The following is a 17,733-nucleotide window of genomic DNA, read 5'->3' as shown; positions in this document are numbered from 1 at the left end:
GTGTTGGGGTGGAAGGAGAGAGAAGCGGGGGGAAGTCTCAGATAAGTAGCGCCCCGTTTTCTGAGCTGCATGATGGGCGGCTCTGTGGTGCCATTCACCGAAGTGAAGGGGAGGACAGGAACTCACACAGTGCCTACTGTCCCCAGCAGCGTCCTGACGGCTCCGCCTACCTCAGTGAGGATAGGTGTTTCTTTGAGCTACTCAGCAAAGCACCGCCTGCCGGGTGGCTTAAAACAGCAGCATTCTAGAGGCTGGAAACCTGAGGTCCGGGTGTTGGCAGGGCCACGCTCCATCCGAAATCCCAGGGAGGACCTTTCCCTGCTTCTTGCGGCTTCTGGTAGCCCCAGACACTCTTGGGCTTTTCGGCAGCATAACTTGTGTCTCGGCCTTCGTGTGGCTGTCTTCCTGGGTCTCTGTCTAAATTTCCTTCTTCTGGGAGTTCTTGTTGTGGCTTAGTGGTAACGAACCCAACTAGTATCCACGAGGATGAGGGTTTAGTCCCTGGCCTCACCCAGTGGGTTAGGGATCTGGCATGGCTGTGGCTGTGGCATAGGCTGGCAGCTGCAGCTCTGATTAGACCCCTAGCCTGGGAACCTCCATGTGCTGCAGGTGCAGCCTTTAAAAAAAAAAAAAAAAGACAACATAAGTAAATAAGTTTCCTTCTTCTAGGAACACATGCTGTTGGGTTAGGGCCAACCCTAGTGACTTCATCTAAACTTGTTTACATCTGCAAAGATCCTATTTCCAAGTAAGGTCATGTCCATAGGTCCTGGGGGCGAGGGCTTCACCACGTTCCTGGAGAGCACAGTTCCACCCTAGCAGCAGGGCAGAAAGCGGCTACTCGGGTGTCTGACACTGTGCAGCTGGTGGAGTCGGGCTGACTGCGAATCTGCGTGCCTAACCACTGCCCCTGCTGGCGCTCCGTGGTGAAGAGGTCGCTTCCAAACCTGTAAAACTCATCTCCTTTGCTAGGGTCAAGGGCTTTAGAAGTTTTGGGGAATAGGAAAGGGCTGAGGGTATTAAAAGATAAAGAAATGAGGAGAATGGCAAAGAGCCAACCGGTAACTGTTCTATGCTTTAGGTGCCTTTCAGTCTGATTTTTTAATTTGAAAAAATGCATTTCAAAGTAACGGTATGGTCTACCTAGAACTCACAATGGCTGTTTAGCTCTCTTCGTTTTTGCCTTTTTTCTTACGTACTTCCCTCTTTTGATGTTTCAGAATTCTAAGTAGAGCGTAGTTAACATCTTTAAAAGCCTTTACTTACTAGTAATGGGTGATATATTGTCATACCTGCTGTGTTGGTATAGATTAATGATTGCCATATTTTTGTTTGATTTCTAGGAGACCTTCAGCCTTGCTTGTAGAACACAAAGCTGATTTTTTGAAAGCCCCAGTCCCCTTTAGTTAAGCAGATTACAGCTCCCCCTCACCAGCCACCTTGCTGTTCTCAGAGGGGCTGTGGGTCCTGGGTACTCACTTAGGGAGGTGGCTGCACTGCATCATAAGGAGGAGGAAGGGTGCCTATATGACTTCCTATTTGAAAAAGATCTCATGTATTTCTTTTTGTATTGAAATGAAGAAATGACTAGGCAAACGGCTAGCTTGATCGAAAAATGGAAGGGCATAAAAACAGTCGCATCGGCTCCACACCACACCTTCGTTATGGTCATTCTGAGCAATGGGTTTACCGGTGACTTTTCACTTTCCTCTTTGTGGGAAAAGTAGCTTTGTGGCGTTCTGTGATTTTACATGAACTTCTTTTTTTTTTTTTTTTTTTTTTTAACTAACATCTGCCCATGCATTCCAACAAAACAGACAGTGAAGTTCTTTCTATGTGAGATTGGGAGCCCTGACTCAGAAGTCACTCCCTGGGCTGGTCAGCTTGAAGCTTCCCCCCAGTGGCAGCTCTTTGGGGGCATAGCCCCAGCTCACGGTCTGGCTTCCTGAGGGGCACGTGGAGGGTGGGGCTTGGCAGAGTCATCCATCCCAAAGCCATGTGAGCATCGAGCCTGAGGCCAGGCAGCGAAGAGCTCAGGCCTTCACGGGTGCAGGCACTGGGCGGGTTCTCCCTGCACACCAGGCCTTCAGCAGGAAGGGTATCCTGGGAAGAGTGTGCTCCAGATGGCCAGTGAGAGCCTGAGAAACCCGAAATAGGGACCCGATGCTGGCAGCAGCAGAACCCGCAGCGGCAGGAGGGGAGCTGCTGTCCTTTTTCAGTACCAATCCCAAAATGCCAGGGTTTCTTTGTGTGTTCTTCACAGCAAAGGAGGATCCCTTTTTCATTTTTTATTTACTTTTTGAAACCTTCGTGTTGCTCTTTTTCTTTCCTCTTTGTTTTTATTTGCAAAGAATAATCTCATGTCAGTGGCTTGGGCACCAGCTTGGATCCAAAGCTATTGTTTCTGTTCCATGATTGCCTCAAAATGTCATTTAACAGTGGATGAGAAAAATGTTCTCAGGCTGCCCCGGTCTTTAGAGAAGAGCTGCCAAAGCTCATACGCCACTTTGCCCCTCTCCCTCGTGATAATTCTAAGACTGAGTGAGAAAATAATTCTGTCAGATAGATTTTACTGCTGACACACATGCTCCGGGAAGTATCTACCTAAGAGGGATGAGAGGTTTTACATGTTTTTGATTTGCTCCTGGTGGTGTCTTTTCTCACTTCTGCAGAGGATCTGAAGGCAAAGTATGAAAATAGAACATTTTCTTTAAACTGCAGACCTTGTCAAATGCTACCATATTGGGCAGTTGAAGTACTAATACTTGCAGGGTTTTTGCATGAGACATACAGATCTGTGTTTATGTGTACCTTCATATTCTTTGCTCCCAAGCTTGACCTTCTTAGCTCCATTTCCCTCTGGTTATACTGCCCTCGAGCCAGTGGGTCTGCTTGCATGTCCCCAAACCCGCTGTGTGCCTTCCCTCCACCGTGCTTTGCCCTCTGCCTAAAGGTGCCCCCTTTTGCTTTTGTCTCTCCAAGGAGACCCTGCTCATCATTCAGAGCCTAATCCATGACTCCCTTTCGTGCTGGGGACCTGGGGCAGGTCCCTTGCTGTCTCTGCTTTGCATATCCTCTCCTTCGTAAGGGGGGTAATAATAGCCCTGCCTGGAGCTGCAGCGGGGAAAGAGTGAGAGCGTGTCAGGGTGGCTCCTCGCACCGTGAGTGCCGGTCTCACCCCGGTCCCTTCTCAGCACGCCCAGACCTCCGCCAGGCTCGGATACACCCTGTGGAAGCAGTTCCCACCGTCTGTCTTAAGCAGGGGACGGTGTCTACTGGATGTGGGCTTCTTGAGGACAGGAGACCTTATGTGCCTTCCCCCCCGAGGAGCTAGTTCAGTGCACACTGGGGCATGACCAGGCATCGCTGGGTACTTATTGAAATGTATCATCAACATCAATTCAGTGGTTTTGTTTAAACAAATATCTCAAGCTTCTTTCAATCATGTGTGTGTGTGTGTGTGTGTGTGTGTGTGTGTGTGTGTGTTTAAGTGACAACAAAGGTTTTAGGGAATATTGCTTATTACAAAGTGCAATTAGAAGGTTAGAATCACACTAACACCAGAGCCAAGCATGTCTAGATGACCAGTTAATCATTTTAATGGGGTGGTGTAGGCAGTGAGGAAGGGAGGCCCAGGCTCCAGGAACACAGAGGTAAGGACTGGCCACATCCGCTGGCCTGAGGTGACTGCTGGTTTGTGACACCATTGCCCTTTGCTCTGGGGGAGTGGTTGGACCAGCAGGAATGTATGGGCAGTGGGAACGGAAAGCCTTTCCCTTTCCCAGTGGAGCAAGTTTGAGCCTCACTCTAAGTTTACACATAGACAGAAGCAGTGTCCAGATGCCAGACAACCTGCATGTGTCTCTATTACACACTGATTTAATTAGTGCTGCTTTAAGATGGGTTTTCATGCTCAAGTATCATTTTATAAGTTTTGTATAGAATATAGGTTCTCACTTTTTGTATTAAAAAATGAAATAAAACAAATTCCAGACATGAGAGAATTCACCTTGTGTAATACACATATACCCATCACCACCACCACCACCACTTTGGAAATGCACCGTAAAAAGACAAGAGAAGTTTTGTTGTGTGTGAGGTTTTGATGCCTAATAAGCCAGGTTCAATAAAAATCATAAAGTTTTGAAATAGGTTCAAGATTATGTTTTAAAAGAGCTAAGTTGGTAGAAATAGCTTACACAGAGTCCTTCATGCTGTGTAACATGGAACGAAGCTCAGACTGCTTGGAAGTGCATGGAAATAATGCCTCTATAGAAGCAGCAACTCGAAGTCAAAGCGCTGAGCAGAGGGAGGAAACAGAGTAAGAAATAAGTATAGTTAGACACAGAAGTATGTAACATATTGTAGAAAGAGTTCCAGAGAAGATTGTTTAATTAAAATTCGTTGCTTAGAAATCTCTCTCAAACTTAGATGTGGATGACGTGAGAGTGATAACCAAAAAAAAAAAAAAAATCTTGATGAAGGTATATTTGTTCATGGGTGGAAATAACTGGAGTGTGTGTTAAGTATAGTACTCTTGAGTATTTATATTTAAAAGTATTGGAGTTCCCATTGTGGCTCAGTGGGTTAAGAACCTGACTAATATCCATGAGGATGCAGGTTTGCTCCCTGGTCTCGCTCAGTGGGTTAAGGATCCAGTGTTGCTGTGAGCTGCGGTGTAGGTCGCAGATATGGCTTGGATCCTGTGTGGCTGTGGTGTAGGCTGGCAACTGCAGCTCCAATTCGATCCCTAGCTTGGGAGCTTCCATATGTTGCAGGTGCAGCCCTAAAAAGAAAAAAATATAAAAATAAAATAAAAGTATCACTTGCAGTAAACATAGTATTTCTGACTCAAAGAAGCAGATATGACTTCATGTGTGTCTCTAAGATTTTGTGGAATGCAGGGTTTGGGTTTTATGGTACATTGCAGAGTTAAGTTGTTCACTTGAAGAGATGGAACAAGGCACAATGTGTCAAGTGAATTTATACCCGTGTGCAGACTCACAGGTCCAAGGGTCGGTGCCCCACGAGCTTGGGTAAAACTGAACGAGGCGCTGACCACGTGTTACATGAGAGCACCTCGCTCTTAGGAAGCCGTTGACAGCTCCCAGGAAAGGATTGTCAAGGCGCAGTCTTCCTGCTGGAAGAAAAGGGAACAAATCACACAGTGGCACCGATAGCATCTCTTGGCCAGAAATCTTTTTAGCCAAAGGCAGAATGGTGAACATGTATTAACTTGCTTTCCTGACAGTTACCTCTCTCAGGATTTCAAGGAATTGCTCATTGAACTCAGATGTAAATGAATGTCGAGTGAAATGAGAGGAACCCTGAGAGAAAGTGATTCTGCAGGTTGAAGCTGGTGATGGGCAAAAATGACTATGTTTAACGTAGGCTGTAGCCGCACGGAAGCAAGAATTTGGGACTGTTAGGGACATTCTGGTTCAGATGCACAGTGCTGCACAATGTCCTGACAAGTTCCGTGCGAGACTGCTTCAGACATCAGTAATGTATGAGGGATCTTAAAAACAGGAGTTAGGCACTTTCCAAAAATGGGAACAGAACCAAATGCTGAATCTTGCCAATGTTCTTAAAGACGTTATTAAACAGGTGGCTTATGAACAACCAGGAGGCGGCGTTCTGTGTTCTAGGAATAAGTCATGTCATGTTGAACCAGTCGTTTCTGCCTCTCCCTTTGCAGCTGGGTTGCTAAGCTGGTCCAGCAGAGGAATGCAATGTGTATATGCCAGGATGTCTTTCCAGCAGGTCACAGAAATGTCGGACGCGTCAGAGAGTGGACAGTTGTTCAGGGCTCGAGTAAGCAGGTGCCAGGAAGGGTGATGAGCGGCTAATACCGGTCTGGCGATGGGCCTCTGGAGGTTTGAGAAGGAGCTTCTTCTTGACAATATTCTGTGCAGTATCTTCACCAGTGGCTTTTATGAGAATGTGAGGTGATGCTGAATGTCTTCATGACATAAAGCTGTTAGGAATATCTAATGCATTAGGTGTTGGAGTCTGGATTTGGGAGAGTTTTGATCAACTAGAAACGGCTCAGTCGTAGAAAGATGAAACTTCGTCACGACAAAAATAAAATCCTGCTCTGACTCCTAAAAACATTTTATAGCTCCTGGATGGAGAGATGTAGCTTGATACAAAAGCCGCGTGAGGAGTTCTCGTCGTGGCGCAGTGGTTGATGAATCCGACTAGGAACCATGGGGTTGCGGGTTTGATCCCTGCCCTTGCTCGGTGAGTTAAAAATCCGGCGTTGCCGTGAGCTGTGGTGTAGGTTGCAGACGCGGCTCTGATCCTGCGTTGCTGTGGCTCTGGTGTAGGCCAGCGGCTACAGCTCTGATTTGACCCCTAGCCTGGGAACCTCCATATGCCGCGGGAGTGGCCCAAGAAATGGCAAAAAGACAAAAAAAAAAAAAAAAAAAAGCTGCGTGACAAAAGATTTAGGGATTTTAGTGATTGTAACTTTGATGTACATCACTTGGGTTGTGGGACTGTGGCTGCCATGGTGTAAATGGGATGTTCTTTCTTCCTTTCTTTTTAGGGCCGCACCTGCGGCATAGGGAGGTTCCCAGGCTAGGGGTAGAATCACAGCCACAGCAACGCCAGATCCAAGTCACGCCTGTAACCTACACCAGAGCTCAGAGCAATGTCAAATCCTTAACCCACTGAGCCAGGGCAGGAATCAAACCTGAAACCTCAAGGTTCCTAGTTGGATTCGTTTCCACTGTGCCACAATGGGAACTCTGTAAATGGGATATTCTTAGAGAGATGCCATTAGAGGAAGGTGCAGAAGGGCTGAGAATCGGGACTTCAGCAAGGAGTGACAGCTGCTGATAGATGACTAAAAAGTGTGACACAGAAGCCATAACTAGGCCCCTTGGTGAGTAGAAGTTTCAGAGCAGCGGATTTTGCCCTCTGGTGAGGAAGAACAATCTGGGTGTCGACACGGCTACGGTAAGGGTCTCCTTGGTGCTGGGAAGAGCCGAGGCAGGATCAGTGCTTGTCAGAATCAACACAGAGGAAATTCCGTATTGGATCGAATCAGACCAAGTACAAATGCCAGACGTTTCATGAAGTGCCTTCTTTATATCCAGCATCTTGCTAGACGTCCGAGCCTCAGATAGAACCTGAATTTTCATGATTCTACGTGAGCCAAGAAAGTGTGTTGAGGATGGAGTGGTTCAGAAGAACTCTAACATTTTGCTAGTGTTCTTATCTGGACCTGTGGTTGCTAACACGGTAGCCACTGGCCACGTAGGGCTATTGAGCATTTGAAATAGAGCAAGTTCTCCTGAGAAGAGCTGTAAAATACACATTTGGTTTCAAAGTATTAGAACAAACTTTTAATACTTGTTATATATTGAGATTATTTTTAATATATTGGGTTAAATAAAATGTATTCTTGAAACTAATTTTACCTGTTTCTTTTAACTTTTTTTTTAATCGTGAAATTTCCATCACTGAGTAAGCAGTTAAATTTACTTGACATAGTTTTGAAATCATTTCTGATAAGGATATTTTTTTCTTTTTATGGCTGTACCTGTGGCATATGGAAGTTCCCTGGCGAGGGGTCACATTGGCGCTGCAGCTCCAGCCTATTTCACAGCCACAGCAGCACCAGATCCGAGCAACAATGCTGGATCTTTAACCCACTGAGTGAAGCCAGGGATCGAACCCTCATCCACACAGACACTATGTCAGGTTTTTAGCCCACTGAGCCACAATGGGAACTCCTTACTTTTTTTCCAATGTGGCTATTAGAAAGTTTAAAATTACTTTTGTGACTTGCATTATATTTCTCTGGGAAGTGCTACTTCAGAATTCAGAGCTAACCTCACTTATATTTGACTTTTCTTTTCTTTTGTTTGCAGACCTGAGAAGATGGCTAAACTCCCTGTGATTTTGGGCAATCTAGACATTACAATTGATAATGTTTCCTCAGACGTTCCCAGTAAGTGTAAATTCTCCATAATAGACAGACACGTTTTTGTTTGGTTTTTACTTCAGTTTGTTTTTAACTTTTTTTTTAGATTATGTCAATTCATCATACATTCCCATGAAGCAATTTGAAACCTGTGCTAAAATGCCAATCACGTTTGAGGTGGAGGAATTCGTGCCCTGCATACCCAGACACACTCAGCCTCACACCATCTACAACAATCACCTTTATGTGTATCCTAAGTACTTGAAATATGACAGTCAGAAGACTTTTGCCAAGGTGAGTGCAAAGATGGAGGTTTAATTTTTTATATCAAACTTTTAAGCCTTGGCTCCTCACGTTCTTCTACAGATACATATATTGGCTTTTGGTTTTATTTTCTCTTTCTTTTTTCTTTAAATATTGCTGCAGGCTAGAAATATTGCTATTTGTATCGAATTCAAAGATTCAGATGAGGAAGACTCTCTGCCCCTGAAGGTGTGTATTTTATGTGTTTGCGTTTTTACATTTGAGAAATGCAGCTGCGTAATATTGTATAGCTAAAGGGATTTAGCAGATTTTAATTGACACAAACGAAAAAATATATGACATCAAAAGATATAACCATATATACGGAATCTTACAGAATACAAAATAATCGAGTCCTTGCTCTTAATTGATTATTTCTGTTCTGTTATACTTTTGTTTCCCCTCCACCTGTGACTCAGGCAGCTATGACCTTTATTTGTTGGGAAAGGCCCCGTTATACTCTTTGGAGATGGAGTTTTCTTTTCTTTTTTTTTTTTTTAGCTATTTCTTGGGCCGCTCCCACGGCATATGGAGGTTCCCAGGCTAGGGGTCAAATTGAAGCTATAGCCACCGGCCTACGCCAGAGCCACAGCAACGCAGGATCCGAGCCGCGTCTGCAACCTACACCACAGGTCACGGCAACGCCGGATCGTTAACCCACTGAGCAAGGGCAGGGACCGAACCCGCAACCTCATGGTTCCTAGTCAGATTCGTTAACCACTGCGCCACGACGGGAACTCCTGGAGATGTAGTTTTCTTATGCATGTTTGATTCAGTAAACATATTGTGCATCTACCATGAAAATGTTTATTCTCATATGGTAATAATAATGGTAGTAGATTATTGGCGAGGTTTGTTGAGTGCTTATTATATTCCAGGCTCTGCTCTTAGAGCCTTATAGATATTAAACTCTCTGAATTCTCATGATTATCTTTTGAGTTAGCAACTGTTACTATCTGCATTTTTTGGGGTAAAGAGACTAATGCACAGAATTTAAGTAATTTGCTTAGGGCCATACATTGGTTGAACTGGTATTCAAACCCAGGCAATCTGGCTCCAGAGTCCAAATTCTTTACTGAAACTAGGTGGAAATGACTTTTCCAAGAAGGGAAAGAGATGAAGATGCAAAGAAATTCACAGTTTAGTTTAGGCCCAAAGAAATTCACAGTTGAGAGAGAAAGATCGTCAAAGAGAAAATGGTCCTGGCATATAGTACTAAAATGGTTTTTGGACAAAATTGAATAATTAGTATAAAAATTTGCCAAGGGGACCCCGGCAGGAATGAATCACTTCTGGAAGGATGTCTGAGCATTTGCTTGGTGCACAGGGACGGGAAGGTCGTTCAGACAGAGGGATTGTGTCGGCAGAGGCATGGAGGTGGAAGTGAGCAGTGAGCAGCCGTGTCCTGCAGGCAGGAGGGCTGGGGAAGGAGTGGGCGAGGGCTGGGAGGTGGCGGGGGATGGGCTGGACCCAGGAGTAGGGGGCTTGTGGGTCTGGAGTCTTGTACACAGGATAGACTCATCAGGGTGGTTAGGTTTTTGCTGAAGGAATGCTGCTCTGTTTACAACACATCCGAGTTTGATTTTGTACTCTACCAATTGAATACGGGTGTCTCCCTCTGCTCATTCTTGTCCTAGTGCATTTACGGCCGCCCCGGTGGGCCGCTGTTCACAAGGAGCGCCTTTGCTGCGGTTTTACACCATCACCAAAACCCAGAATTTTATGATGAGGTAAGTGGGATTTTCAAAGGAAAACCCGGTTTAACCAGTTTCAGGGACAACTCCAATTTCTTTGCTCAGTAAAGCAAAATTCAAGAAAAGCTGCCTACTCTTCTAGAATTACAGTAATAAAAGTAAATGTTGGAATATTTATTTTACATAATTTTCCTAATTATAAAAGTAATGTATTTATTATAAAAATATCTTGGAAAATGCAGATTCTATAGAAAAGAGAAAATCAAATTCCCTCCATATCACTAGTGCAATTAATATTCTGACATATTTCCATTCAAATTCATAAGTATAGTTAAACTTTTTGGACCTGAGTACCTTCTTTTTTTTTTTTTTTTTTTTTTGCTTTTTAAGGCTGCACTTGCAGCATGTGGAGGTGCCCAGGCTAGGGGTCACATTGGAGCTACAGCTGCTGACCTGTGCCACAGCCACAGTAATGCCAGATCTGAGCTGCATCCGCAACCTATACCACAGCTCACAGCAACGCCAGATTCTTAACCCACTGGGCAAGGTGAAGGATCAATCCCACGTTCCCATGGATGTAGTCGGATTCATTTCTGCTGCCCAGAAAAGGAACTCCCCCTTCCTTTCTTATTTTGGGGTTTTTTTAATGTAAAATGGTAATGTAGTTCACTAAAACTGCTGTATTAATCCAACTTTTAAATGTTCAAACCTGGTTTTTTATTATGCCTTGGCTGTGTTAAGTTAATGACGTGGTTTCTGTCATGCGTTTTCCAATTCTCTGTAGAGTTGAAACACCAACTCTCCTGTTTTTGGTTAGTGAACGTTAGTCCATTCAGGCTGCCATAACAAAATACCACTGACTGGGTGGCTTGTAAACAGCAGACACTAATGCTCACGGTTCTGGAGGCTGGACATCCAGGTTCAGGGTGCAAGCGTGGTGGGGTGAGGGCCCCTCCCTCATAGACTTCCCACATGTGTCTTCACATGGCAGAAAGGGCTGGGGAGCACTTAGGATCTCTTATAAGAGCACTAATCCCATAGATGAGGGCCCCACCTGCTAATGCCATCATCTTTGGAGTTGGGATTTTAACGTATGGGCTTGGGCTGGGGTGGGGTGGGCAGGAGCACAGACATTTGGACCACTACAATGCATTCAGGATGCATTTCTTCCTTAGATTGATCTGAGACAATGCTACAGTCTCAGATCTCTTTAACTGCACAAGTTAACATCAGTTTGGAGACCAAATGCACGTTGGTGCAGGGGTGACATGCCCTTGTTTTGGAATATAAGAAGAATTGTTATTTGGTCTTTCTTGCAGATTAAAATAGAGCTGCCCACCCAGCTGCATGAAAAGCACCACTTGCTCTTCACGTTCTTCCACGTCAGCTGCGACAATTCAAGTAAAGGAAGCACGAAGAAGAAGGATGTTGTTGAAACACAAGGTTTAAATTTCACCATTCCTTTGATTGCTTATACTTTATATGTTAGGTTCTTAAATTTTGTTTGGAGTCGAAACTTCCCTCTATTTGTGAAGGCGTTTTTAGATGAGGTTTGTGAAGGTAGCATGCCTGACTCGCAGAGTCACATTTTATAGGAGCTAAGCTGAGAATTCTAATCCCAGAGGCCAGCGTGCACTGTAGACACAGCGTGCACTGCAGGACACTATTCAGAGCCTTCTCTGTTTCTTGCTCGGATTGAGATTACCAGCTCTTAAAGATCAAGCAACTGAATAACGTGGCTGTCTTCCCACACTGAACGGTGACTTGTTGTTGTTGTTCTTTGTTTCAACAGTTGGATATTCCTGGCTTCCTCTCCTGAAAGACGGAAGGGTGGTGACGAGCGAGCAGCATATCCCCGTCTCAGCCAACCTCCCACCTGGCTACCTTGGCTACCAGGAGCTGGGGATGGGCAGGGTACAGGACTTTAAGATTGGTTTATCCCCGTTCCTTCAGAAAACGTTAAAGATCCGCTCAAAGGACAGTTAACACACAAAAGCCTGGGGTATTTTTGCCAGTCTCACCATTTTAGTCTTAGTCGTTCCTTTTCAAGTAGACTTTGGCCCGTGGAAGGCAGGGCTCTTAAGAGTTACCACATCTGGAGTTACGGTTGGGGCATTTTATCAGCCCTGGACCAGCAGTGCCTCAGCAGGGATGGGAGGAGACCGAAGCTTGTCTCTGCCAACTAGCCAGGCTTAAATAAAATGTCTTCGAGTCATGCGGATGATCTGGAATTACCTTCCAGCTTCTTGTGAGTCTAGTAAGCTAATCTCTCATCCATAGGGTAGCCCATTCTGATATATTTCCAATTCATTAAAGACTGAATTTTCTCAGATTTCTCCAGTGGGCTTGTTGGTTTTATCTTGAAATTTATAGACTTCAGTTTTATAACATGCTTAGTTAAGGTCTGTTTCATTTCATTTTGAAGGGCTTTTAATGTCTCCTGGCATTTAAATAGTGCCAAATCTGGGCCCATGTTATGGACCTATAGTTAAAACACTCCAAAATAAGGGTAAATCATTTAGCATTCAGTTTTAATTCTTAATCTGATCAGGCAAAGAATGGAGGTTTCAAAAATAAAAATGAGCACAAGCAAATGATTGTTCAGAATACTTACTATCTGATTTGCTTTATCTGGTACCTTCTGCCATCACGTTCAGAATTTTGAATTCAAATTTAAGTCATTGGTAAAATAGGAGTCTTTCCCTCTCAAATGGGCAATTATTCATACAGCTGCAACCATGCAGAAAAGATAGCTTAGAAAATTCAGTCAGAAGGTCATTGTACTTGGGAGAAGGAAGTGGACAGAAATTAGTACTGGCTGCCTTCCTGCTGCACACCAGGCATGACTGTCAAGTCACTGAGGCTCTCTGGGCCTTCGGCACCTCCCTCCTTGAAGATGGTGTTTGAAGCCAAGGTTCCTAATCTGTTGGGATGTCTTTTCCTTTGTATTTTTTCAGCATCATGGTCCAGAAATTAAATGGGTAGATGGAAGCAAGCCACTGCTGAAAGTGTCAACTCATCTGGTGTCCACAGTGTATACTCAGGTACATGCTATTCCACTAAAATTGGTAGGGATTGCTCAGTAGTGAATGAATTTGCCCAATTTTTTGGCAGAATGAAATCCTAAATGATATGTTACATAGACCTGGTTTTTACCCTGTAAGTCCTTTTTTAAAGAAAGTACATGTTAAGGTGCTTACATGTAACGCTAGAACTGAATTGTACAAGTAACATTTCTCAACAGTTCTCCTCTTTTGTTGGAGGATCTTTGAAATCTTTTTTTTAATTTATTTTAATTTTTTGATGTTTTCTTTTTTTTTTCTTTTTGGCCACACCCACAGGATGTGGAAGTTCCCAGGCCAGGGTTTGAACCCATACCACAACAGAAATAACACCAGATCCTTAACACACTGAACCGCAAGGGAACTTGGATTTTTCATTTCTGTATGCTACTTCATAGTCTAAATAAAACATGCTTGCTGCAAGAAGCAAGTACTTCTATTTCCACAGCAGATATGCTAATATCTATGCTAATTTTCTTTTTTCTCCCCAGGATCAGCACTTACATAATTTTTTCCAGTACTGTCAGAAAACCGAATCTGGAGCCCAAGCCTTAGGGAGTGAACTTGTAAAATACCTTAAGGTATCAGATGGCTTTCTTCATAACCCTTTTTAACAAGCGCGGGGTCGGCTGGATCTTCTCTTTGGGGGCTAGTGTTATTCTTACACCTTGCAAGCCTTGTAAGGCTGCTCTTAGCTGGGTGCTCTTAGCTGGGTGCCCTTAGGTTGATATGTGAGGTGTCCATACAGTTTTCGGTAGTGACAAGAAATGGACCTGAAAATAGTACCACTGTCTTCATTCTAACCACATGTTTACTTCTCTCGGGCCAATCCTAAAACACAGTATTCTGCCTGGAAAACCACTCATGCACAGGCCTTCCCTGTGAGCGCTCCCTGCACATGGTAACAGGCATATAAAAAGCAGTGACTTTAGTCCCCCTGTTAAGTACCTTCTAGTTCATTGCAGAGGACAACATAACCTTGGTGAATACATGCTCGGTGGGAAGAAAAATCCAGAAATAATACAGTACGTAACCAATCCCTCCTTTGCACAGGCTTGGGAGGCTCCTGGAGTCGTGGCACAGGAGCCAGGAGGGTAGGTCTAGGGGAGTTTCATCCAGAATGTGACTCTAGGAGGGCATTTTAGAAAAGGAGAGTAGGTTAAAGAGCATGAGGACAAAATAGGAGAAACATGAGAAGTGGAATTTGATGCAAGCAAGTGGAATGGGGATTCAGAATTCCTGCTTTCCAAGTTCCCTGATTTCAGCTGCATCCTAAGAGCCATGTGGCTTGAAGAAGAGCAGTTCATTCATTCATTCATTCATCCCCTGTTTTTGCTGTAACAAATTACTGCAAACTTGGTGGCTTAAAACAACCTGAATCCGTTTTCTTTCCACATCTGTTTTCATACACTTCCTGTAGGTCAGGAGTCTGACACTGGTCTCACTAGGCTAAAACCAGGTGTTTCTAACTGGGCTGAGTTCCTTTCTGGAAACTCCAGGAGTGCACCTGTTTCTATCCTTGTCCAGCTCTGAAAAACTCCTTCCTTCCTTGGCTTGTGGCCCCTTCCTCTGCCTCAAAGCCAATAAATGTTGCGTCTCTGATGGTTCTTCTTAGGCTCATCCCCTGCCGCCCCTCCTTCCACTTTTAAGGGCCCTTGTGACTACTTCGGGCCCACCTGGATGATCCGGTAGCATCCCCGCCTCCAGGCCAGCTAATCTGATGAGCAGCCTGCGTTGCCCTTTGCTGTGTCACATAGTCATAGGCTCTGGGGCTGTGTCCATCCGTTTGCCTGCCCCTGTCTCCAGTGGTTTAGATGGATTTTCTTCCACCCTTATTTGGAAACTCTTTGGGGTTGGCTTCCTTTTAAAGAAAAAATCGCGTTGCCCTCCCACCTCTGCAGAGCCTGCACGCGATGGAAGGTCACGTGATGATCGCCTTCCTGCCCACCATCCTGAACCAGCTGTTCCGCGTGCTCACCCGAGCGACCCAGGAGGAAGTCGCCGTCAACGTGACGCGGTGAGCGCGGGGAGAGGAGGATGCTCTCCCCCTTTCAGTCTGTCCCCATCTGGAGCAGTCATACATATCCGCGATGCGAGTATGTGTTGGACATTATATTTAAGAAATTTCTTTCGGTCCCACACGTGGGGACCCCATCGAATTCCTTGTTTCCTCGTTTTCCTGTGGTGCCAATAGCATCATCATTGTTCTGCTGCTACTGTGATAATAATGAAATGTTTCCATTTCCACATTACTATTCATTGCTTTATTCATTCCTGTGGTGTGTAGGGTCATTATTCATGTGGTTGCCCAGTGCCATGAGGAAGGATTGGAGAGCCACTTGAGGTCATATGTTAAGGTATGTAAATTAAACTGCCCCAGTCATTTAAATCTGTGGCTCTCCAACTTTCCTTCTAAGGACTTATTTCTTTTTAGTCTAGTTATTTGGGGATGCAACTTAACAGCTCTGCTCTCTCTTCTGTACCTGCAGCTGGTGCTTTTGCCCCTGAATAAGGGGAAGTCCAAAGGGGGGCAGCCATTCATTTATTTCCTTAATTTCATTCTTTCAATTACATTTCTTCCTTTAATGGGTTTTGCAAATAATGTGACCCCAAAGACCTGGAAGTTTAAGGATGGAAAGGTTAGCTCTGGCCACCATCAAATTAAAAGGCGGTGTGGGAAAGCGAGAGACGTCATTAGGATGCGTATCAGCAGGTTCGTAGTTTACATACAATATTCAGTGAGCACAGTGGCCTTTACTATTTTACAAAGTTCTAATTAGCCTTCAAGACCTCTGTGAATTTTAGTTATGTATTAGTTTAAAAGGTAATGTTCAGGTTCTTCGGGAACCAGTTACCGAGCGTCAGGGGACATGTAGCTTGGAGTCCTTGGGAGGCGGAGCTGTGGGCTGGAGCGCCGGTCCAGATGAGTCAGGTGACTTGCATAGTTGATGGGCTCCCTCTTTCTGTCACATGACAACCACCCTTCCCACCTTCCGTTTCCACACCTTCCTCTCCCACCCATGCAGTTGTACCTGGGTCCCTGATCTCCAGCCTTTGCAGCCTCTCCAGCTTTCAGCCCGTCTTGAAGAACCAACGCACTAAAGTATCTTTCCCTTTTCTTCAAAGTATGCTTATAAGGCAGAGCCGTATGTTGCTTCCGAATACAAGACAGTGCACGAAGAGCTGACCAAAACCATGACCACAATTCTCAAGCCTTCTGCCGATTTCCTCACCAGCAACAAACTGCTCAAGGTATGTGGGCAGGGCCAGTGTGGCTCTGCGGTATTGAAATTGATGGAAAAAATTCAGACCTCATGGCCTGATCAATTTCACCCTTTTTGTATGCTTTTAGAGACAATCACTACCTCCTAAAAAGGGGCAACAGAGTTTGTTCTTTTTTTTTCTTTTTTATGGACACACCTGTGGCATATGGAAGTTTCCAGGCCGGGGGTTGAATCAGAGCTGCAGCTGCCAGCTTATACCACAGCCATGGCAACGCCAGATCTGAGCCACCTCAGCAACTTAATGCCGCATCTTGTGGCAATGCTGGATCCTCGACCCACTGAGTGAGGCCAGGGATCTAACCTGTGTCCTCACAGAGACTATATCGGGTCCTTAACCTGCTGAGTCACCGTGGGAACTCCTAGAGTTAGTCCTTCAGTACCAACTTTGCTGCTGGTACTTGTGCTCCTAACAGAGCTGCAGGTGTTACTACCTTCAGAGTTTCACAGTCCTATTAAACCACTGGAGGACATTGGGTTAGAGACCAGAGGCAAGTGTGCGCAGGTGAGACTCAGCCGAGAGGAAAGGACGTGTTTCCTGGCGGGATGGGGTGTCCAGTGCTGGACCCACGAAGCAGGAGAGCCTCTGCCGTGCTCCTCTGGTCTGCCACCATTTGCCAGGAGGTCCAGCTTTGATTTCCGGTCACACTTATTTCATGTTGGTGATACCATCAGCCTAAGAGAGTAAACATCCCACCTTCTGATTTGTTGTTTTCCTTACTGGAATTTTTTTTTTCTTTCTTTCAGTATTCATGGTTTTTCTTTGAAGTTCTCATAAAATCCATGGCCCAGCATTTGATAGAGAACTCCAAAGTTAAGGTATGTCACTTCCTATCAAGAACTGCCTGGCCGATCTTAGGGGAACGTAGCCAGCACTTCTTCCTGCTTTCTGTGTGCCAGTCACAGTATTGCTCTAGGTGCCTTCCAAGCAGTTAGGCATTCCAGCTTTATAACCCATGAGGGAGGTCCTAGTCTTAGCCCTCATTTTGTACATGAAGATACTGAGACCAGAGTGCCTGAGTTATTTACCCAAGGCTGCACAGAATGGAGGGTGCCAGGCTTTGGAGCCCAGCTTGTGGAGCACTGTGTGATTAAATCCAGAGAGAAGTGCTCGCTTCAGCAGCACATATACTAAAATTGGAATGATACGGAGAAGATTAGCATGGCCCCTGCGCAAGGATGACATGCAGATTCACCAACCGTTCCATATTTTAATAGCAGACCTAAGACCTCTGATATTTAAAAAAACAAAAAACAAAAAAAGTGCACAAAATAAAATCAAGGCAATGAAAAAAATATAAAATAAATCCAGAGAGAAATGTGTCTTTTCCTTTGACTGGCTTAGAAATCTTTAAGTCTGTTAAGTGAGAATAGCAGTTTGAGCGTCCATTGAAAATGCAATTCCCCAGTGTTTCTTAAGTGTCTGGAGCATTGTGGATATTTCTCGGGAACTTGGATGG

The 17,733-nt window shown here is 44.8% G+C and overlaps 1 protein-coding gene and 1 non-coding gene across 23 annotated transcripts in view; both read left to right on the top strand.

The window, feature by feature from the left end:
- Positions 1-17,733, top strand: part of DOCK9 (dedicator of cytokinesis 9) — a 291,193-nt gene that overhangs the window by 187,729 nt on the left and 85,731 nt on the right. For all 22 annotated transcript variants that reach the window (XM_047756477.1, XM_047756468.1, XM_047756461.1 and 19 more), the window contains exons 16-27: positions 7,881-7,960; positions 8,040-8,227; positions 8,360-8,425; positions 9,874-9,966; positions 11,250-11,373; positions 11,723-11,844; positions 12,888-12,974; positions 13,484-13,573; positions 14,894-15,009; positions 15,280-15,349; positions 16,119-16,244; positions 17,021-17,092. In XM_047756477.1, the coding sequence (XP_047612433.1) occupies positions 7,881-7,960; positions 8,040-8,227; positions 8,360-8,425; positions 9,874-9,966; positions 11,250-11,373; positions 11,723-11,844; positions 12,888-12,974; positions 13,484-13,573; positions 14,894-15,009; positions 15,280-15,349; positions 16,119-16,244; positions 17,021-17,092 (1,234 nt within the window). The remainder of the gene's footprint in view (positions 1-7,880; positions 7,961-8,039; positions 8,228-8,359; positions 8,426-9,873; positions 9,967-11,249; positions 11,374-11,722; positions 11,845-12,887; positions 12,975-13,483; positions 13,574-14,893; positions 15,010-15,279; positions 15,350-16,118; positions 16,245-17,020; positions 17,093-17,733) is intronic.
- On the top strand, positions 17,381-17,487 carry LOC125113667 (U6 spliceosomal RNA). The gene has a single exon (XR_007131534.1). It is a non-coding gene; the product is annotated as a U6 spliceosomal RNA (small nuclear RNA).

Source organism: Phacochoerus africanus, chromosome 13 (genome assembly GCF_016906955.1).
Source record: "Phacochoerus africanus isolate WHEZ1 chromosome 13, ROS_Pafr_v1, whole genome shotgun sequence".
Taxonomy (NCBI): domain Eukaryota; kingdom Metazoa; phylum Chordata; class Mammalia; order Artiodactyla; family Suidae; genus Phacochoerus; species Phacochoerus africanus.
Note: the sequence above shows the minus strand (reverse complement) of the source record. Positions and strands in the feature narration are given on the sequence as shown.